Source organism: Ictidomys tridecemlineatus, chromosome 8, assembly GCF_052094955.1.
Source record: "Ictidomys tridecemlineatus isolate mIctTri1 chromosome 8, mIctTri1.hap1, whole genome shotgun sequence".
Classification (NCBI taxonomy): Eukaryota; Metazoa; Chordata; class Mammalia; order Rodentia; family Sciuridae; genus Ictidomys; species Ictidomys tridecemlineatus.
The window spans coordinates 35,118,235-35,141,866 of NC_135484.1; the positions used below are offsets into that span (position 1 = coordinate 35,118,235).

At 33.8% G+C, this 23,632-nt stretch overlaps 1 protein-coding gene across 15 annotated transcripts in view; it reads left to right on the plus strand.

The window, feature by feature from the left end:
- Positions 1-23,632, plus strand: part of Ptprk (protein tyrosine phosphatase receptor type K) — a 522,697-nt gene that overhangs the window by 405,364 nt on the left and 93,701 nt on the right. For all 15 annotated transcript variants that reach the window (XM_078019195.1, XM_078019197.1, XM_078019198.1 and 12 more), the window contains exons 11-13: positions 3,677-3,782; positions 15,924-16,197; positions 19,539-19,575. In XM_078019195.1, coding sequence (XP_077875321.1) covers positions 3,677-3,782; positions 15,924-16,197; positions 19,539-19,575 — 417 coding nt within the window. The remainder of the gene's footprint in view (positions 1-3,676; positions 3,783-15,923; positions 16,198-19,538; positions 19,576-23,632) is intronic.

Here is a 23,632-nt window from a genome sequence, read left to right on the forward strand (position 1 = left end):
ATCTTCCAAAGCTCATTATAAATGACAATAGGCCTTATTATACTTTTGATAATTATTATGGTATCAGATTTCTACAAATGGATTTTTCTAAAAGAACAGTAGAGGATCTTTGCTCTAGTATCAGAGTGTCACATACCTTATCTCCATTACATTTTCCCAAACATTCTGATAATTTTAAACAAACATAGGCTTTTCATTTTCTCTTGGAAATCTCACATAAATTTATCTAAATTTCAGAATAGAAACATGCAGGAGAATTTTAACTTGATAAACAAATGTAATTAAATTTCACATTCCATTAATAATTTTATAGTTTGTTTGCATTTGACTACTTTGTTTACAGATGTTATTTCTCTTTCAGTCAAATCACCAGTTAAACCTGATTAAATTCTTGCTAGGAATTAGCATTATAATATGCCCTAAATCTACTTCAGTTTATATGACATTTTATCCTATTTATTTAAGGTTACTTAAATAACTATATTATATATGTAACTTGAGAGTTAAATTTGCAAATAAATGTTTTAAAGGACAGCCATACATATATTAAAATATTAATTTTGATTTTTGTCAGTTATTTTCATTCATTTTTAAAATTTTCATTATAGTTCTATATAGAATATACCAATGATACACCATACTACCCATTTAAAATTTTTGGCATTGTTCTGAAACTACAATTTGCATCAAAATGAAGAGACATATTCCTTGCATTGTTCTGTCTAAATTTTATTTGGAAATGTGTTTAATATAGTTTAAATTTAAAAGTTTGTATCACCAATGAAATTAGCTATTCCTATGTGTTACCTTGTGCAAATTTGATTTATATATATATATAAATGTAACTTTATTCATTATATTAAAAAATCTTCAATTTAAAGTATTTATTTACTCACTTTATTAGAAAATAAGACTTGGTGATATTAGGATGTACAGGAATATGTTGCTAACCTCCAGACTTAGCAGTAGTGCAATAATTGAGTAAGATCTCTCCACAGAAACAGAAACTTTATATAAGCTTATAAAGCTGAGAATACTAAACAACTGTAAATTCTTAAGAGCCTAATATGTGTGTGTGTGGAGGAGTGTATTTCTCAAGACAAAGGTACTAAGTTTTCATTGAACACAAAAATATAAAGAAAAGAATTTTCATCTAATTTTTCTTTGAATCATTTATTTGTATCAACCTAAAAACAATGAGTATTTGACTGTACTTTAAAAACTTCCTTCCCATTTCCATATATTGAGAAAAAGTAGAAATTAAAGTCAGGCTAATAATATTGATGGTTAATATGGTTCTCACTATCACCTGGAATTTTTGAGTAATTTATTATTTATATATTGAGTCCAATAGTTGTATCCCCAAGCATCTTTAAAGCAATTAAGAGGAAGGTGAGATTAAGTTAATGGTTGAATGTCTATATGAATGTGCATAATAAATACACATATGCACATATACATAATGCACATATACATAGAGTGCATGTACTTTATTAATATTGTCGATTCTACTCCCTAAATTATACTTGGTTACTAATTTAACTCCTCCTTATATCATTGTTCCTTTTTTTTATTTTTCATCGGTACCATATTTTAAATACATGTTTGAGGTGCTGTGGTTGTGATGCAGTGGTAGAACACTTGCCTGCCACGTGTGAGGCACTAGGTTCAATCCTCAGCAGTGCATGTAAATAAATAAAATAAAGGTCCATTGACAACTAAAAACCTTTTGTTTTTAAATAAATACCTGTTTGAAATATCTAAGTGATATTTCAGCCTTCAGACTTACTTCAATATATTTTTCTGTATTTCCTTCTTAAATATTGTTTTAGTCAGTTGTGTTTTTGTTATTGATATTGTTTTTTCCTGCTGTGATAAAAATACCTGACAAGAACCACTTGAGGAGGAAAAGTTTGTTTAGGGAGCTCAGGGTTTCAGAGGTCTCAGGCCGTAGATGGCTGATTCAGTTGCTCTGAAGCACAGGGGAGGTAGAATATCATGGTGGAATGGCTTGATAGAAGAACACCACAGGTAACATGGCCTCAGGAAGCAGAGAGTAATAGACTTCACTCATCAGGGACAAAATGTATATTCCAAAGACGTATCCTCAATGACCTACTTCCTCTAGCTACACCCTGCCTGCCTTCAATAACCAGTCAGTTAATCCCTATCAGGGGATTAATTCACTGATTGGGTTAAGGCTCTCATAACCCAATAATTTCACCTCTGAATCTTGCATTGTCTCACACAGGAGCTTTAGGAAGACACCTCATATCTTAACCATAACAAATATTTTCAAATGTTAATATACCCAGTAAGATAATGTCCACTCACCTACCCATGACTAGCATCTGTGGTCCGTCGTTGTACAGCTCCTCTCATCTTTCACTGCTCCCATGAATCCAAAGTCCAGGCATATCAAGTTGCTTGCAGTTTTTAGAGCACACAGTCCTTCTAGGTATTGCATCTTCAAACACTCTGCTTCCTCTCTCCAGAATCTTAGTCCATGCTGTCTCTTTCTGATGAGATTTTAGTTCTATCTTAAGTTTCAACTCAAATATTTCCTAAAACATGAAATCTTCCCTGTTTCTTTGTCCCAGCTTCCAACACAAAAGTAAAAAGTGTGGACCAACTTTACCAGGGAAACTTCTAGAAATGTCCAGGATCAGGTCTTTTTCCCAACCTACTGAAACCTTAACTGTAGAGGAGATGGGAGTAATCTGTTTAAGCAGCCCTTGGGGTCCTTCTGACCTTAGTCATATGGTGAACATTATTTCAACAAATTAACAGTCTTCCTCTTTGTACCAGCTATCAGTTTGGTATAGTTTTTGTTTTTTGTTTATAAGACTCTCATGCTTCATAAAATATTAATTCCTTTGTTCAATAAATGGATAACATTTTCAAATAATTTATTACCTGACATTTTATCTCAGTTATTTTTCTGGAAATAGACACATTTCACTGGGTACATATCTTTCAAATATCTTTCTACATAAAAATAGTTAAAAGGAATTTGTAGTTATTCTTTCACCTATCTTAAGTTTAGGAAAACTCTATTTCCCAATTAAATACTATTCAATATTCTTTTTATTTTAAGAATCTGGCAATTAATGCACTGTTGTTCTTTATAAATAAAAGCTGATGCCCATTAGCCACATTCACCTGCTATGTTTTCATTGTGATCACTGAGAGGAAAACAATCCAAACAAGAACACTAAGTCTTTCTGCAACATTTAGAGTGTAAATAGTTCCATCCTTCCAGGTAGACTTAACTCAGCTTATGCCCTTGCTACCTCCAGATCTTCATAAGTCACTCCAGTGCCAGTGCTCCTGATTTTGCTATTCCCATCTTGTCCCCATCTCTTCATTGCTGATTTGAAAGTCTCCAGAAACTAACTGAACACATCTTCATAAAATGCTTAAAATGTGTAATCACAAGTTGCCAGATTATTTTAAAAATTTCAGCAACAATTTTGATTTTATAGTTTTTTATGCTTTACATTCCTGGGGTTAAGTTTCAGTGACTGGTGTTACGCTTCAAAATATGTTGTATTACACTGTAGATAATTGGGGGTTAAATTCATTTTTCCTTAAGTTAGGAGCATTTGTTTATATTGACTCATAGTACAGTTCTGTGACTTGATTAAATTTTTTGTTTGTTTGTTTCATTGATCAGCTCCAACTTTGCCAGACTATGAAGGAGTTGATGCCTCTCTCAATGAAACTGCAACCACAATAACTGTATTGTTGAGACCAGCTCAAGCCAAAGGTGCACCTATCAGGTAAGAGGGGAAATAACGGTTAGAGAAAAAAAACAGCCAGTGGGAGAGAGGCTTTCTGAATGTTTGCTTAGCAGCAAATAAAGCCATTCATTTATGAGATATTGATTTGACAATTAGTATCATGAAGGTTTACTGTTTCTTTGTTTTTGTTTGTTTTTCATTTAGACAATGCCTGCAAATAGACCTACAGTTAAAAGCAAAATTATAAGAGGATTTTTGAGATATTTATGAACCAAATCATTCACCTCTACACTGATTTTGGAGTACTGATCTTTTTATCTTTCTTTCATTCTTTTTCTTTAGCCCCATTTTATTTTACTTCCTCTGTTGGAATCTCTGATATAAAACCTTTGAAGATATTTGTCAAAAATAGGATGAGGAAATAACTCTTGTCCACTGCAATAAATAAGTTATGAATAATTTCATATGAGTGATTGAAAACAGGGAGCTTTGAGGGAATAAAAGCCAAAAAAGTTATAAGGAATGAAGCGTATGTGACCTTTTAATTCTTGAATTGTTCCATGTGAGAAATTCCATAGTAAATATTAAAGTTCAAGTTGGCATTTCATTTGTCTTTCCAATAATAAAACCTTTCATATTACTTAATACCCATCATTTTCATAAAATTGTGAGCAGTTGTTTTTAGGGAAGAGTCAAATTATGCTATCCATTTTAATTTATGCACAACTGTTATTAGATGAGTATTTAAAATTTAAGCACATTTCTATTTAAAACTGGTAGATTTTGTAGGAATTTTGTTATCAGACTTCTGCTTAAAAGTAAATCAAGTCACAAACTAAGTATAGATATTTCACAATGAAATTATCTCAAATTATTTACATATTTTTGTTGAAAAAATTAATCTTTGATCTATGTGTAAAATGAACACATGTGACTTTATGAAAACATATTAACATTCAGATAATCCTGTGTTGCTGAAAGGATATAAATATTTTACTAATTAAAAAAATATATTGATTAAAAAATGTGAGACAGAAAGGAAACTCTTGATTTTGGGTAAAAATCAGAGGCTACCACACTACAGAAAACGTGAAGTGGTTGAGAGTACTTGTAATGTAAACACTTATGAAGTGCTGGTTACTTGAAAATTCAAACTAAGTACACAGTGCTATTCATGAATCAGTGATCTGTGAGTGAATCTGATTGCAGATCCAAAGGAGAAAGAATATGCATGCGCTCAACATCTTTCTCTATTGACAAGTAATCAGGGTCATTCACATATTCCTACCTATGATAAAATTTTACTTTGTAGGGGTTCAATTCTGATACTGTTGTGTAAATGAGCTCTCAGATTCTTGCATTTGTCTTTTAAGAGTTACATATTTGAGTGAATTCAGCTCTTCTTAATGTAAGTTGCAAACACAGATTATTATTATTATTATTATTATTATTATTAATTACATTGCTATGCTATATAACTTATATAAACTCTTTAATCATTTAATTGTGTTTTTCCATAAACTTTCCATGTATTAAGTGCCTGGTATTGTTCTAGAGTTGTAAATAAAAGACAAAGTGACCACAAAAAAGCAGAGGGCCTTTGCCCAGATTTATCATGGACAATTAAGGTACCTGCAGACTCATAAATCTTTTGCTCAGGTGGTTCTCAGGAACTTAGTATATTATCTATAACACATGTTAAAGTCAAAAGTATTCCATTTTGTTTACCATTATGTAGCACATAATTTCCAATTAGCAAGAATTCCTCTAGTTCAAAGTAGTAGTTGTGCAAAAATATCCTAATGATATGTCCTCTTTTGCTGACATAGAAATAACACTTTTTGCATTTATTGGCAAGACATTTGAAATTTTCTAGAATTGAGATCAATGACTCCAAATTTACAGTCCAAGAGGTGAATAAAAAATAAATAAATAAATTCTAGAATACTACAAAAATAATTAATAATATAAACAATAATTTTTAAAAGACAAATAACTACCAAGGAAAAATTCTAATATCAACTTATATTTTAATCCCACCAAGCCATATTTAGTTTATTTGTAGAGGCTTGCTCAGCTACAGGTGGGGCCAACAGACAGGGCCATCCTGGTCTAATTGGGGAGTTTGGCTCCTATGAATTGTGCTTTTTTTTTTCTCTGAGTTCTCCTGTCAGATGGTCCTATCTTTTTCCCTCCGATGATATTACTACCTACCACTAACTGACGTCTTCTCATGAGACTATTCACTATAATGCCCTAATTTTTTTTTCAATGAGAACCCAATTTGATACAATCATTATATCACTAATTATATGGCATGGTTCTGCAAATCTTTGTTTGGATCTCCTTAACTTCCTTCTGCTGTACTGAAACTGTTTGACTTTCTGCTCAATTTCTTTACTTGTTGGCCTAAAAGAATCTTTTCTCTGGTGGGTGTTGCTTGGTGTCATTCCACTCTACCTGTAGCCTCCCCCAAAAGCCAGAACTATTTACCTATTATTAGCTCAAACTCCTGAGAACATCCAGATCTTAATTCTCTGATAATATTGGCCCTAAATACTGAGTCTATCCTTGCTATTTTATAACTGTATTATTCTCCATTTCTTTTTAGTTTACCATTAGTTTTTCCCAACTCCAGTGGAAATGAACATTCTTTCTGCCTGGTGTTTCTAATATCAAACTCCAATTCTATCTGGAAAATTCTGTTTTATAGAGTTTCTATGTTATGTTTAGTTAGTTTTACTATGAAGGCTAAGAGTAATAATAGACTCAATAACATTCTATGTATGTTAGGACCTGAGCTGGATACTTGAAATAGAATTTGCCTAAAGCAGTTTAGTATATGCCTGGGAATAGGGATGGTAGATTTATAATTGATGACTGATAACAATATTGTATTATTGCAGTGACAGTTGATAGAAAATTCAGTGCTAAACCACAGGAACATATCCATAATAACACTAATTGTGAATGCTCTCAACTCCCCAATTAAAAGACATAGATTACCAGAATGCATAAAAAAATCAAAACAAGATCCAACCACATGCTTTTTTGCAAGAGGTTCATTTAATATGTAACAACACTGGTAGGCTGAAGATGAAAGATTGGGGGACAAAATTCCACACAAATGGAGTCTGTAAACAAGCCATAGAAGTTCTTCTCATATTTGACAAAATTGATTTTAAGTAAAATGAATCAGAAGCGACAAAGGCAGCCATTACATCCTGGTAAATTGAACAATCCAACAAGAAGAAATAACAGTAGTATAATATATTCCCCAATGTCAATATGCCCAATTACATTTTAAAAATACTCATTGATATTAAATCCCAAGTAAACCCCAATACAATAATACTGGGATACTTCAACATACCTTTATCCCAATAGACAGGTCATCAAAGAATAAAATCAATAAGGATATATCCAACCTAAATAATACTGTAAATCAGTTGGATCTAATAGACATCTACAAAGTATTTCACCTCAAAACAGCTAAATTTAGTTTCTTCTCAAAAGCTGATGAAGCCTTCTTCAGAATAAACCATATTTTAAGTCACAATATAATTCTCAGCAAATTTTTTTTTAAAAAAAGATAAGATCTCATGTCAGATCATAATCGAATGAAACCAGAAATCAACAGGGAGGAAAATAGCAGAGACCATGCAAACATATAGAGATAAAATAACACCCATTAAGATGAAGAATGAATCAAAGAACAAATGAGAAAAGAAATCAAAACATTCTTAGAAACAAAAGAAAACAAATGTACAACTTATTAAAATCTCTGAGACAGTTTAAATCAGTACTAAGAGGAAAATTTATTGCATTGAGAGCTTACATTATGAATTAGATTCCAAATAAATATACATATACTCTACTTTACAGCCTTGGGGAAAAGAAGAACAATTAACTGCAAAATTATTAGATGATAGGAAATAATAAAGATCAGAGCAGAAATTAATGAAATTGAGAATAAAAAAATACACAGCATCAATGCAACAAAGAGATAGCTCTTTGAATAAATAAATAAAGTTGATAAACTCTTAGACCAAACTAATCAAAAGAGGGAGAAGGCCCAAATCAACAACATTTTACATTTTGCATTTTATAAAGATCACTCTTATAGGTACATAGAGAATGCAGGCTCAAGCCTGGAATGGTCCCAGTGAATAGAGCTAATGGACCCCCAAGACAGGAACAATAGAGCTGCACACAAGCAATGGGTGGTTCTTGCATAAGGTCCTAGTTAGGGAGTATGTATGAGTCTTGGAAAGAAGGAAAATAGGGTACAGACCTTAAATGAGAGATGATGGTAATTTTTATTTTAGAAGTAGTAGCAGAGGGAAAAAAATTACCCAAGAATTTGAAATTGTTGAATAGAAACAAATATTTTTAACATCAATACTCCAAATCAAAAATGTACACTCTTCCTATGGAAGGAAGGATAATTTATCTCTAGGACATCATGGTGTGGATAGAAGAAATGACAGATTTGCCATGGAAACTCCTCTTTCTGGACAACACAGCACTCAGTAGCACCAGGCACACAGACCTTCTGTCACCCAGTAAGCCTGCCTAGCTGTGCCGATGAGCCACACATGTGAGGTGATCCTGGCAAGTTGGTTCTGCCAGTTGGTTGTAGTAAAACTCATTTTTTTAAATTTCATGATCATTCTAAAGATGGAAAGTCACTGCCTGATACAACTACTGTGTTGCCTCTCCTTACTACCTCTCTGAAATCTAGACTTAAAACTGTCATCACTTGACAATCATTGCTCTTTTATTCATTCAAAATGAATATGTCCTACATTTCAAATCAATTTTGTGGAATACATAACTTCTTTAATTTTTCTCTAAACAGTAGAATATTGTAAAAATACAGACAAATTCCTCTGATAGTTCAGTTTATTCAAAGGTATAATAAATGAATGTGCATTTTATTTCAGAATCTTTCAAATTATAAGCTGTACCTATGTTAAATTATCAAGAAGATATCCAATCTAAAGTTAATTTATTTCCTGGGTACACTCTAATTTTTCATTTAAGGATCATAATTTTTAAAGATCACATTTTTAAAAGTGAGGTAATTAGGATAAAAAGTCATTAGATAGAATTCAAACCACCATTTCTCTTCAATTAGGAAAAAATATTGTCTAAAAAGTCAAGTGATAACATAACAAAAATACATATCTAACCGTAGATGTGATCCATTCAAACTGCATATGTTAGTGACCTTCCTTGGGTCACTTGGTTACTGTATTAGTCACCTTTCCATTACTATGACAAAATACCTCAGAAAAATCAACTTAAAGGAAGAAACACTTATTTTATGGTTTCAGAGGTTTCAGTCCATTCTCACTTGGCTCCATTGTTTTGAGGCCTATGGTAGGACAGACAGAGACAAAAGCTGCTCATCTAAATGAGGCCAAGAAGCAAAGAGAGAGAAGAAGGAGGCGGAGACAAAATATACCCCTCAAATAAATATTCTTTCTTTGTCATTTTCGGTGCATAAAGAGCCCAGGATCTAAGTTAAATCAAATAAAGGATATTTTAATTTCATGCATATACTGCAAAATCATAGTAGGTAAAATTGTTTCTGCCAGCAAGTAGAAGGAGGTATACCCTTTCTGGTAAGTCTTCCCAGCCTTTAGATGACAGCAACCCCAGCCAACAGCTTCATTCTGACCATGTGAAAAACCTTGAGCCCCACCTAGCAAAACCACTCTTGAATTCCTGATCCCCAGATACTATGAGCTAATAAATGTTTGTTGCTTTAAGCCACAAAGTTTTTGAGCAATATATTATGTAGGAGGAAATAAGAAATATATATAATCACACAACTGAAATTTCCTCTTCTATCAAGTTTGCTCAAAGACCGTTTTATCACATAGGTCTTTCTTAACACTCCCTACAAAATAACACTCTCCACTCCCATCATTTCCTGATTTCCTTATCTTGCTTTACCTTCTTCAGAGCATTTATCCCTTCCTGACATATTATGTATTTTTTTGTTTTATTTATGTATTTTATTTATATCTTTCCACTAAAATGTAAGCAGATACTTTCACTACTGTGTTCTTTATTGCAAACTGAGTACTAACAATAATTTGTGGCTTGTAACAGGTGCCTAATAAATATTTAGTGAATAAATGGGGATATTAAAAATATGTCTTTAATGAATTTATAATATATTAAAGAAAATACATACATCTGAAGAATTTATGACAGTACAATACCCAATAGTATGCGTTATGTCCCATGTTCATGATATAAGCAATAAACTTTATTAAGAAAGGGATTTTTTTACTTTTTTTAAAGTCCCAGAATTTCTGGGGATACCTTTGAGGTTCTGATCAGTGGGTCTGGGTCATGTAGTTGGTGTCAGTTTCTTAGGTTGAAAAAGCATCCCATATTTTTATGAATGTCTGTCATTCAACTACCTCCACCTCAAAAATTACCTAGATGGGCTTTGGCAGACTAAGTACTGAGGAGTGAACTAGTCAGAGAATGCTTTGTAGGGAAGCAGAAAAGCTAGATGAAGAGGGAGGAGGAAAACCTCAGCAGTGTGTATAGTGTGTTGAGGTGCCACTGGTGACACCAGTTTTCAATGGATGATATTTATTGGAAAACGAACAGATAGATAAGCCCATGGGTGTGGTAAGATATTAGCCCCAGAATAAATAGTACAGATTTTGACATGTGAAATAATAGAAGTGAAGAGAAGGGAAAGAAATGGTACATTAAAAGGCATTATGGAGATGTGTTACAGTGAGATGAGACTTGTTAAAATTAATGCCAGGATTTTGAGCTTTGCCAGTTTAGTAACTAATAATTCAGTAATTAATAATTCCTCTATATAAACAGGGAAGTCAAGAGAGAAGTAGGTTATGTGTTTAAGGTGGAGAGCAGGGGATATGGTGGTAACCAGGCATCCCTGTTTAATCTTTAACTTTTAAATTAAACTTCCACTCTCCTGATCAACTGAATGTGGACAGTAAGGAAATGATAATCCAATTTTGTATTCTGTGGGATCTTGGAAAGTCTGTTTACAAGAGGAAGAGTAAAACATTGAGGCTAGGGAACTTTCCTTGAAGCTTTAAGGAAGATTTTTGGTAGATATGAGAAAATTTATGTACCATTGTATAATTTATTATTTTGCTACCACCAAAGGGTTGCATAACATAAAACTCTAAACATATTTAAAGAGAATTTATTTAGTAATGTGTTTTAAAAATCTATGACAGGGCTGGAGTTGTGGCTCAGTGGTAGAGTGATTGACTGGCATATGTGAGGTAATGTATTCAATCCTCAGCACCACATCAAAAGGAAGGAAGGAAGGAAAGAAGGAAGGGAGGGAGGGAGGGAGGGGAGAGAAAGAGAGAGAGAAAAAAAAAGGAAAGAGAAAGAAAAAAATATTGTGTCCCATTTACAACTAAAATTTTTTTTAAATCCATGACAGTATATTACAGGTAATATGGGGGTTAGCTCGACATTTTTAATCATTGAATCAGGGAAAGACAGTGTTTTTTATATAATCTCTTTTTAAGCTAATAGCAAAATCCCTTCATCTTTTCTTATACTTTTGAAACTGAGGGGAAATTGTATAATGAGAAATCATTATTTGGTGTCCCCCAAAACTAAATATTACTATAACTAATCAAATTTGAATATAGTAGTTACTGTCATTTTTAGTTTTTAAGTATAAAGCAATCACAATTTGAGTATTGAATAATGCTTCATACTGCTGGTATATTAATTTTAACTTAATTGTAATAATATTTTAAAAATTCACTTAAAAGGAATGAGGAATATATGAAGTAAGGGTGGAATGAATAAACATATTAAGGTGGCTTTGAAATATGTGTAATTGCTAGAATACTGAGTAATACTATTTAGATCTAGCTAAAGTTAAGTACCATTAAATAATTACACAACCATAACAATGAAAAAGCACAGGCCCATTTCATGTCATCAGTCAAATCACTTTTAATTTGATTTCTCATTATTCTCTATCCTTTAATCAATTTGTATTGATAAATTAGAAGGTAACAAGGATAAAAGCAGACTTTCAAAAGTGGAAATATGTTTTTGGAGCACACTCTCTGAAACTGAATGATGAAGAAAAGACAGTTTCTTTTAAGCATGAACTTTGTAATTCTGTTTGCAGTTTCATCTCAAGTTGAATGAGATTTCTTCCGATAGTGACTTTTGATTATTTTTATTGCTACTTTTTGCTTCAAGTAAGCATTTTTTTAAAGAAGTTGCCATAATTACAGTCCATCTCTCTGCAGATCATACACAGGCCTTCTCAATGTGCATGAAGAATGATAGAAATAGGTTTGTACAAAGTGATAGGTCTCAAAGGAGCTGATTGAAGGCTGAGCCCAACTGATGACAGTAAAATGCCACTAGAAAATTTTCAGCAGTATCATTACATGGAAAGGTAGTTTTTATTTTTTTCTGTATTTTTATCAGGTATCCTGCTGAGAGGGTTTGTAAAGGAAAGAGCAGTACAACACACAGATGTGAGCCTCAGTTTTTAAACTGGAAATGGGTATTTCTGGATTATATTACAGAAGATAAAGTGAAATCCATTTCAGCTTGTTTAGGTATAAGGGATGAAGGAAATATGGAAGACAATTTAAGATGACTCCAAAAATCTGCTTCTGAGTGGCTTTCTCAAGTCATTTTAAATGTTTGCCAGGGACAATTACAGGTTTGTAAGTAGAGATGGTTTTAAAGAAAGTAGATATTTTTGTTTTTGTTTTTATTGTAAATTGCATCGAACTTAAGAGGGTTAGAAAGCATTCTAAAAATAGTACTCTAAGAATTTCAAAAAAGAAAAGCAAATATAATGTCCAAGACAGCTGGGACTTTGGTTCATGGCTCTACTATAAGTGCCTATGTGGAACTAATATAATTATTGAGTAAATGAATGAAGGAGTGGATGTAAAGTCACTGGAAGAAAGCTAATTGAGGAAATCCATTATTCAAATAGTGTTCAGGCTTTTTGAAGCAAAAGAAGCACTTTCATGCAGAAAGAAAAAGAGTGATTTGGATATGTCCTAAGTAAGCAAAAACATCAACACAAAAAAGTAAAAGCAATTTATTCATTCTACAAATTCTTATTTAAATGCCCATTATCCTATATGAAACCACACTTGAATATAAAATATGATGGCTATTGTATCAGTTTGTGGAGTTAAGTATACTCAAGGTTGAAAAATACCCAGAAACTGAGCTGAGTATGATAACATGAAGACATTTGTCCTGGTAGGAGGATGTGGTACAGTGGGAGGGAATGAGATAAAAAGATCTAGCTGTCTCCATGTAGCTTTCTGTCTGATGTCAGTCACTGCAAAAAGAATATTTTAGAAAATATACTTGGAAAATATGCAGTTTTCTTAAGTCTTTTTATATGTATATTAGTTCTTACAGTTCTAAAGACTGGAAAGTCTATGATCAGATACTGGAAGATTTGGTTCTTGATGAGGGCCTCTCAACCAAATTACTTTCCACAGACCCTGTCTCCAAATATCATCACACTGGAAAGTTAAGATTTTAAATGTAACTTTTGGGAGGACACAAAATTCAGTTCATAACTGTATAGTATAAAACAATAAAGAGTATAAGACTCATAGCATAAGTTTTAATGGGAGCTGAATTTCTCTTTGTCTTAGTTTCCCAATTGTAACAACAACAACAACAAAAAAAATGTAACACTTCATTTCTTCCATGGCCATTCAAAGGAAAAATGAATAAATTTGTAAATAAAATATGCATTGCAGGATTAAAATCCAGGTTCGTTAAGTGTATTTATGTTTAAAATAGTTTTCTTAATCTTATATAAAGTGGAAGTAATTTCTCTTTCGTTTAATTGGAAATTGTACCAAATCTGAAAGTTCAAGGTGCTGATTTTTATCTTCTATGGAATCATATACAAGCTTCTTTCCCAAAGAGCAGATCCTTTTTGATCCTTCCCTCATCTCCAGCACTGGCATTTTGCTTTGCTCCTAATAAATCTGGAGCTCTCTGGCACAAAGTATCCTGGTTTGAAATGTGGAATCTATGTCAATTTAATAGAATTAGATGAGATTGAATATTAAGGAGATTTTCTTGGTTTCTCTGGATGTATGGGATAATTCAAGAGAAATGTATTTTTTGAGGAGGAGGTTGAATTATGACCATGGATAGGTAATTGTCATTATTGTTCTTTAGGACAAGAATATAAGGTTAGAGTTACCTAGGGAGTATGCATGTGTGAGTTTATAAGTATATGTAGATGTACCTACAAGATCTATAAAGACATAACACATAAATATGAATTATAAATTAAAATAAACAAGAAAAGGGCTAGATTGCTTAACATAGCATATGTTGACTGTGATTATTCCTTTTTTCATTCTCTGGGGCTATGCTTACATGTTTCCTGTATTTTAAAACTGACAAGTGCCTGCTCCATGGACGCCTCAGAGAGCATGCATCTTGTCAATAGCATTCCTACAAGCTTAGTGACCCAACTTGGCAGAGGTACAGAGAGCGATGCAGTATGTGTAATTTGAAACAGCATAGACTTCTGCCTCAGTCACTTGCTCAAACCACAATTTCTGGCACTAATACAATTTCTGTCATCTAAGGAGATAGATCCCAGCCTTCCACTATCTTGCAACATTTTTATGAAAACTTGGAAATTTAATAATTAGGGAGAAAAAATGTGTATAAATTACAATTTAATCCTTACTTTTAATCTATGAAGGCCTTTTGGTTGTAGGTATAGCAGAGTTCATATTTATATTTATGTAAATACTAAGTGTGTGTATGTGTGTGTGTGTGTGTGTGTATATATATATATATATATATATATATATATATAAAATCTGAAATTTCATACCAGATTCTAAAATGTTTTATTTTTTTGACATGCAAATTCAGTGTGTGCATGCTCTCTTTTTCCCTCTCTTTCCCCAATCCCTTTCTTTCTTTCTTTTTATGGGAGTCTGTTAAAGAAAATATTCCTGCTGAAGATCCATGGAACAGTGACTGTTCTCCCTACAGAAAGAATGAAAGGAATAATTGCCTAATCTCTTATGATTCAACATGCAACCCTACACACAGTTATTTATACTGAATTTACACAAACTACTGCAATGCATTTTCTTAGAATTTTCAGTAATTTATATATATATATATATATATATTTCTTTTAAACATATTAATAAAACATTAGATATTTTAATAATGTCAAGTTTCCTGAATGTCTTTTATGTAAACATTTTCCCCCTAAGGAATTTTCTACAAAGGAAGAATTGTATTAGTTAACCAGTTTCATAAACTCACCCCCCCCCCAAAAAAAAATCATTAGGGATCAGGGGGATCTTAATTTAAAGTTGCATTATTTTTCTTTTCTTTCCTCTGTGAAATAACAGCTAATGTAGAAAAAGTTTCAAGACGTTCAAGAAAGGTATTAGAAGGTTCAGGTTAGCGCTTTAATAGGCCAAATGCCATCTGTTTCTGCAATTTGTAACGTTTTATTATTAACAACTCCAGAAGAGGGAGGCGGTCTATTTCAGTGGTGAGGACAGATTTCTGTCCATCTGTGCTGGTATTGCCGCATGTCACTTGTACTTTAGATCTGAGTAGCTCTGAGCCAATGTAGATGCCGTGGCAAGGTCAAGAGGTGGGGAAGCCTGTCAGCACATTCTGTCTCCAAGGCTGTGACAACTGCAACACGGGTGCTTCCAGTTCCTCCCTGAGGCTGTCATTCTGTCGGGCCTTGGAGCTGGGCCTTCTGTAGTTTCATTTCAAGAGAAAATGTTAACTTTAAACATTTAAAAATATCAGACAAAGAATTCAATCTTTGATGTGACTCTGGTTAATGTCAGTTTCCTTATTAAAGTATCTTGTCTCTCAGAATTCAAGAATGTGAAGAGTTCTGTAGTGATGATGGTTCTTACTTCTTTTTCAGTTCCTGATAAACTCTGCTGCTAAGGGGAGCAGAATGCACGAGAAATACTGTTTTATTGCAAAATAGATGATACCAAGAATGCAATGGGTTAAAGCAGAGTTTACACACTTTCAGATGAGGCATGTTCACATTCCTACCCCTTGTGCTTTAAAAAACAAAACACCAACTTAATATCTCAAATTTATAAGTGTGTATTGTTTCTCTTTTCCCAAAAGTGCTTACCAAATTGTTGTGGAAGAGCTGCACCCACATCGAACGAAAAGAGAAGCCGGGGCCATGGAGTGCTACCAGGTTCCTGTCACCTACCAAAACGCCATGAGCGGGGGGGCACCCTATTACTTTGCTGCAGAATTACCCCCTGGGAATCTACCTGAACCTGCTCCATTCACTGTGGGTGACAATCGGACCTATCAAGGCTTCTGGAACCCTCCCTTGGCTCCACGCAAAGGATACAACATCTATTTCCAGGCAATGAGCAGTGTGGAGAAGGTGAGCTTCCTCTGAGGTTTGATTTTTCATTGCTCAAAGGGTTAGGGTTAGAAAATCTAGAGTCACATAAGTATTATAAATACTTAGTAGCGTTCGTCAAGAAAAGCATAAAAATAAAAGAAAGCAAGAAGAGAAAATCGATGTGTAGGGGTGTAGTTTCTGTTGCCAACAGTATGCAGTTTGGGGCTGACTGAAGAGGGCTGAGGCTGCATGCCAGTTACATTTTACAGGATTCCTGTTTCCTAGTAACTACTTCTGCTAGGGCCTTCTTCAGGAAAGCCCACAATGGCAATTGTGAGTAAAATGATTTGAAAAGGTGGGTGTGCTGCTGCCGGGACTCCACCCCTAGTAAATTTCAGGCATTGTTCTGCCTTCCTTGCTCAGTAGTGGCACACTTCAAAAGATTAAATTTACCACAGGATAAACAGAATGCACGTTCCACAGCAGGCTAATAGACCCTTATAAACTTTTCAGGGGGTACAAGCCAAATAGTAAATAACAAGTAACAATCCTCTGATTACAAAGTAATAGGACGCCTGTGGTATAGCTGACAGAACTTAACAGAAGGCTGCCTGGCAATGGCTGGATGCTGTGCCATTACAGAAGTCTGCTCTCTGTTTCCCTGACGGCCCCTCCTTTTTCCATTTTGGACACAGTTGTTTTTGAACACTGCTGCTGATCCCAAATGAATATTGAAGAGGAAAACACAACAGGACATTAGAAACTGCCTGTGGTTCCATATGTGGAGAAACAACCTGGCCTTTTGTGCCCCTTGCTGCTGTTCTCTTAGAAAAAATTTTCTTTCCTAAAACTTATTTTATTTTTACTTGTTTATATTTTGGCAGAGAGGGATAGAAAAAAAATCATCAAGAATAGAAACTTACATAATTTAAAGTACATTTGAATAATGACATTCTGATGGACTTGTAGCTCTCTAAGAAATTGCCAGTTTTGTATAATTGAGTCCCCAATGTGGGCACCTGAGACATGATGTGAAATATATGATATCTAATTAAATCCATCATATTATGTCTTGGAATAGTTTAATTGGAAGAATTTTCCCATTTGCATTTCCACAGGGGCCATGAAAACTTGGGTATTGATTAGCTGCTTTTGAATGAAACTATTATCTTTCTTCTTACAAATATGGTATATAGTTTATGGCAAAGTAAAATACCACAGCCTTTTCTGAAATGTTCTCCAAAGACAGAGGATATTCATGGTAGAAGATATTTTCTTTTTCTGGTTCGCTTCTACATAGATGGGAGACTTCAGAAGCTAGTCTAATGCCTGCTTCCTGTATACACACTGCTCCTATGCACTGGTGTAACCAGGATGCTCCAAAAAGAACAGTATGAGAGTTGTCAATACATTTTGTGTATTAAGTAGCACAAAGAGAGCAAACCTAGTTCTTTGTTTGGATTTTCTTTAAAGAGGTGAGAATTTCCAAATTAACTTTTGTTACTTGATGTGTTGCATGAGAAGAGTGTTAATGAGTGTTTGTTACTTATAAAAAAATTTTCTTTGGCACAGTTTAAAGGCTTAGATATGAATTTTCTCTTCTGATATATCTACTACACTATGGTTAAATCAAAGTTCAGACTAGCCAGAGTATATTTCACAATCTTTTTTGGCAATGAATTTTTAAATGGATGTGATTCCTACCAGCAGAGGCTGGTAATGCCTAAGGAGAGTCAACAGAGTTTGCTTTTAGGAAATAAGAATCCCCTTGCGTTTTACAGGAATATGAAAAATTCTCTTACAGTTTACTATGAAGGTCAAGGGTCAAAATTAAGTAATAAAAGTATAAATTTCTTTTTTGTTGATTCCTAATTCTCTCATCAGCGTTCTATTTTAATTTCAAAGTAAACACTTATGATGAAATGATAAATTGCCTCATCAACATGTGGAACTTCTCAAGATGATGTTGCAAATGCATCTTAAAAAAGAAATAGCCTGTTTAAGAAAAAATCCACTTCTCATGTGGGAGAACCTGTGACTAGGGAGATGAGACTGAGAGACTGAAGAAAGAGAAGAGACACAGCATTGCACAGAATGCAATTTATTAGGAACTTAGAAGGGGGTCTTGAGCAGGAGCAAGATGGGAAGATAACACACCCCAAGGAAGGAGGATGGTGCTTACATGCTATGCTAGAAAAAAAATGAACAATGGCCAACTGGAATATTTGAAAAAGCCAACCTGGGCTTCTTCAAATACTACTAATATGCCCAACATTGCTAAACAGTCTAGGCGTCAGTGGATGGCACAATATACTCAGCCATCTTAATGACCTTATCCTACTATAGGGTTTGTGATGTATACTAGGATATCTGATGGGGAATATATGACAATGATGGCCAAGACAGTTGTAGTCAGATCATGTTGCATTCAGATAGCCTTCTGATCCCTAGCTTTGACACATTTTTATACCTGACTTGCATTCAAAGGTAGACACCAACTGAACTAAGTTTTGGGGAGGTGAGGCATGAACCCTGAACTAGCTTATGGGGACATGCATCTCCTATTACCACCCCCACAGTGTTAAAAATATAGTAATCACTCTGTAACTTCATTTTTTTTGCTTCTGCTTTCTCTACCCTATTGTGTGGCAAGAGGTAGAAAATAATCTATATTGAAAAAAAAAAAAACATTCAACTCCTAACAGCTACATTAAAAGAAAGAACAGATAAATGATACTGCAACTGTGATGCAATATTTTGATTACCTTCCTAACTACTATCTCTTAGCTCTTTAGTCATGCTATGATCCAAACAAGAGTATGTAACATTTAATTTTTATCTGAGTCTACCACCATCAGGTAGAAATTAAATTTATATTTTGTTCTGAATTACATTAGTTATGCAATATTTATATTTGCCTTTATGATGGCTTTAGAATCAACAATAAATGCAAATAGAATTCTATCCTCCTTGTCCTGAACAAACTAGCCTGCTTTGTTAGAAGGTGAAAATAGTTACTGACATCTTTAGAAAATATTGGATATTTTCTTAAAGCTTGTATATTACATTTTGAACAATTCTCTCAGAAAATATACTAAGAAACAAGAAATGTATTAATCTTGTAATTCTCCAACAAAAAAACTCTTAAAATTCCATGTAACCACCATTTTGCCTACCAGGTACCTCTGGCACACATCCTAAACCCTAAAGGATAAACAAGATCATTAAGAAAGTCACTGAGTAGATCCGAGAGTATCAATATTGCATTTCTTTGTAATCCTATTTTATGACCATGCATTGATCTTGGGATTAGTTATAGTTTATGAAACAGGCATCATTACCTATACATTGATTTTTTTTTTAAATTTTTACTCCACTAGGAAACTAAAACCCAGTGTGTACGAATTGCTACAAAAGGTAAGAGGTTTGCTTTTTCTTCTTCTTTTCTTAAAATCTATTCACCACCTTTCTAAAACAAAACAGCTTTGTTCCCTGCTTCAGGCTAATTAAATGTGGCATTTCTATTACTGAGTATTTGTAGTAGGACCCAGTTAAATCTCCAGCCAAGTTCTCTGACTCACTCGGGTGTCTTTAACACATAATGGTGTGCTACAGCCCATCCTCTAATACTTGACTAAAGGAATCTTGTTATGAGAATAGAAAGGATTTACAAAACCTCAGAAGGACTTATTTCTGCCATTTAGTACCTGAAAGATCTTGTGTGGCTGATCAAGCAATGCATTAGAAAAAACTAAGTAATAGCAGTTGAAAATAGCAAGTCACTTGTTTAAAAACCACTGTAACTTTCTGTGATCAAGGATCACACAGAAAAAGAACAAAGCTAATTAATTCATACATATATAAAAGTTTAAATGTGGAAATTGCTTCATATTTTCATCAGTAGTACATTTGGATTAAAGATTAATTTCCTTTTTTAATTCCACTAATATTCAGAGATTGTGTATATGATAGGTAATCACCAACACAGTTCCTGCTGACCCTACCTATTATGACTCAGTTGCCTACTTTCTTTATGAGGAAAAAATACTGTCATCCTTGAATGAGTGTTTAGAGTTCAAAGTGGGGAGGGGGGATCTCCTCATCTCCATTTATAGTCCTTCATTTAAGGGTTATTTGATTGTGCCCACAAGGGAGAGATAGCTACTTCTTCATGTGTTCTAGCAAGAGAAATAATAAAAAGCTGTCTGCCTGCAGCCAGGGCCTCCTCAGAGGGTTGTCCTCTGGGTAGATCGTTGCCAGAATTAGTATTAGACCCACATTCATAAGCAGCAGTAGATTCTTTGGGGGCTAAAATGAATAGCCATATTCTGTGTGTACTGGCATCTTTCCTTTTATCATTTTTCTCCATCTAATCATCAATCTTCTCAATTAGCATTTGTGTTTTACTCTTTATTTGTAAAGGCAATATAGATTTTTTTCCCTTGACTCATGAGAATAAAGAAGCTTCACAGAAGAAAAAATAAACATACTTGTTCAATTCAATTACTGATTCCTCATGACAGTTTTTAAAAAAAATAAGCAAGCTTTATTAAAAAGTGAAGAGAAGAATATATTGAGGGGAATGCAGTACATAAGAATTATGTTTTATTTTTTTAAATGTAGCTTATAGATCAGGAGTTAGAGCAGAAATTTTTACAGGTTAATGGTGGAAGACATTAAGTATGTATCACCTGTGCTCTCCAGATTTACAGTAGAGCTAGTGATGTAAAGAGGTCTCGCATCAGCCTCTAAAAAACTTCTTTAAATAGGGTAATGCTGCATTTCTAGAACTCAGAAAAGAAAGTTATAAATGCTTGTAGCATTTCAATTTTCTTACTCAGTTTGCTTTCGAATGACCTGGTTAACTATCATTTTGTCCCTCTCTGAATACAAATAAAAGCATGCTGACAAATACTATATGATATTTAGATTGCAACTTGAGATCATGGAAATTAATCTTACTACATGGCATAGAATATTTGCCAGAGACTTAGTAAGAAAGAAAATTTTTTTGTGGTAGTTATTTCAGTTGACAGGATAGTACAGTGAGCAGAGAAAGGACACTAGACTTAGACTATCTGGGTTTACACCTCGATTTGTCCCTTCATAATTCTTTAGCACTGGGCAAAGTGTATAAGGTCTTATTCCCAAAATAAGAGTATTTACCCCTTATTTTTATTGAGGTTTAAAATAACTTATTCAGCAGTCTCTTCTTACCTGAGATTTTGCTTCTACTTCTTAAGTTACTGACAGTCAACCACACCCTCAAACATTAAATGAAAAATTTCAGAAGTAACAATACTTAAGTTTTAAATTGTGTGCTATTCTGAGCAGCATGATTAAAATCTCACACTGTCCTGTTCTGTCCTGCCCAGGACTTCATCATCTCTTTGTCCAGTGTACCACATAGAATTTACTACACAACCATTAGTCATTTAGTAGATCTTGATGTTATTGGATCAATTTTTTAACTAATTTTTTATTTGTTTTAATGAGTTACACATAACAGTACAATGATCTTGACATATCATACATTTGAATCCAGATGGGATATAATTCTCATTTTTCTGAATGTACACTTTGCAGAATCACACTGGTCATACAGTCACATATACACACACAGCAATAATAATGTCTATTTTATTCTGCTGTCCTTCCTTTCCCCCTTCCTCTCCCCTCCCCTCCCATCACTTCTTTCTACCTAATCTAATGTGACACCCTTTTTTTCCCTCACATCGTCATACATGTATTCTGTATAACGATGAGGGTCTCCTTCCATCTTCCATGCAATTGCACGAAAGTTGGATCAATTTTTGTGGTATTGCAGTGCCTTGTGTTCAGGTAAACCTGATTTTATTTAATAGGGCCTCAAACTACAAGAATAGTGAAGCTTCCAATTATTGTATTTTATTATAATTATTGTTAATTTCTTACTGTTCCCAGTTTATAAATTAAACATTATTAGAGGTATGTAGGCAGAGTTTAAAAAAAATAACAGTAAAGAGAGAGTTTAGAACTGCCTTTAGGCAACTATTGGAGGTCTTGGAACATGTTCTTCACAACAACAGAGAGGAAGGCTGCTGTACTGTGAAGTTTTGTAAATATTACACATGTGTTAACTGTTTATCATCATCACAATTGACTTTTTACCTTACTTCAGAAAGACATAATTTATGTTATTCCATTATAAAAGAAATTTGCACAAATGCTAAACTTACTAAACTTTCGTGATAGAAATTGCTTAAGGAAAAACTAAGATGATCTTTTAATACATGTATTTATTTATTTATTTGTTTGTTTGTTTATTTATTTATTTATTTTTATGTAGCGCTAAGGATCAAACCCAGGGCCTCACACACGCTAGGTGAGCACTCTACTGCTGAGCCAAAACCCCAACCCCTAAACTAAGATGCTTTTATTCATTCTTTCAATGTTTCTGCCTATATCTAATGTATTTTCTGCTCTAAATATTCAACTTTGTTTTATTTACTTATGAGAAAACTACATTTATAAAGTATCATCAATATATTGCCTGGCTACCTTTTAAGATATAAAACCAGCCAGGTATGGTCAGCATTGGTATGAAATTTTTCAATATAAAAATTTTCTGAGATGGCACTTTGAAGACACACTTAATAGTCAAAAGAGCATAATCACATTGACCATAAAGAAAACATGAGGAAGCCCTCTGGTAAATGACCAGCTCAATTATTACAAGTTTCTATGTTGGGAAAAAATCTGTCAGATCACCCATGTAAAATGTGGGAATTTTACTATTATAAATGTGCATATATATCAACACAAGAGTAGGTAAGTATTTTTCAGTTAACAAAAATAAAAACTAATCAAACATTAAAAACAGCATGACCATAGGTAGAAGCAACACCTAGTGCACAGGGAAAATATGAGGTTTGGAAGGCTGTCCTTGATGGCATGGTTGTAGGTGTCCCTCCATGGATAACATGTGTCTTTACTTCTTGCACTCCTACCAAAGAGCAGGACATCCCTGCCCAGGACTCCCTGGGCCAAACACACTATGTAGATATATCCTGTAGGATTCCCATGGCATGTTTTGTGTTTCATTTGCCCATCAGTTAGACCCTGACCTGGTCTCACCAGCACAGCATTGGGTGTGAGTGAAGGATCTCAGACACTTTTTCAGCTTCCTGTCCAGGTCAACTTTGTTGAAAAGAACTAGGTGGCCTGAAAATGCTGGAGTTGCATTTTGAATATTGAAGATATTCTGGTTTGTGGTAGTAGCCTTTCACCACACCAAATTTTTCAAACCATATGTAGTAGTGCTCTGCTTTTTTGCATATTCTTAAATCTGCTAAATTTATTGCTGTCCTACACATCATGGTATGATTGTGTGATTGTCTTGTGTTCCTGTCACACATCATTGTGTGACAAGAACAAGTACAGGGTGAGAGTCATATGAGTATAACAAATATTTGTTGAATCTACAGTTAGAATT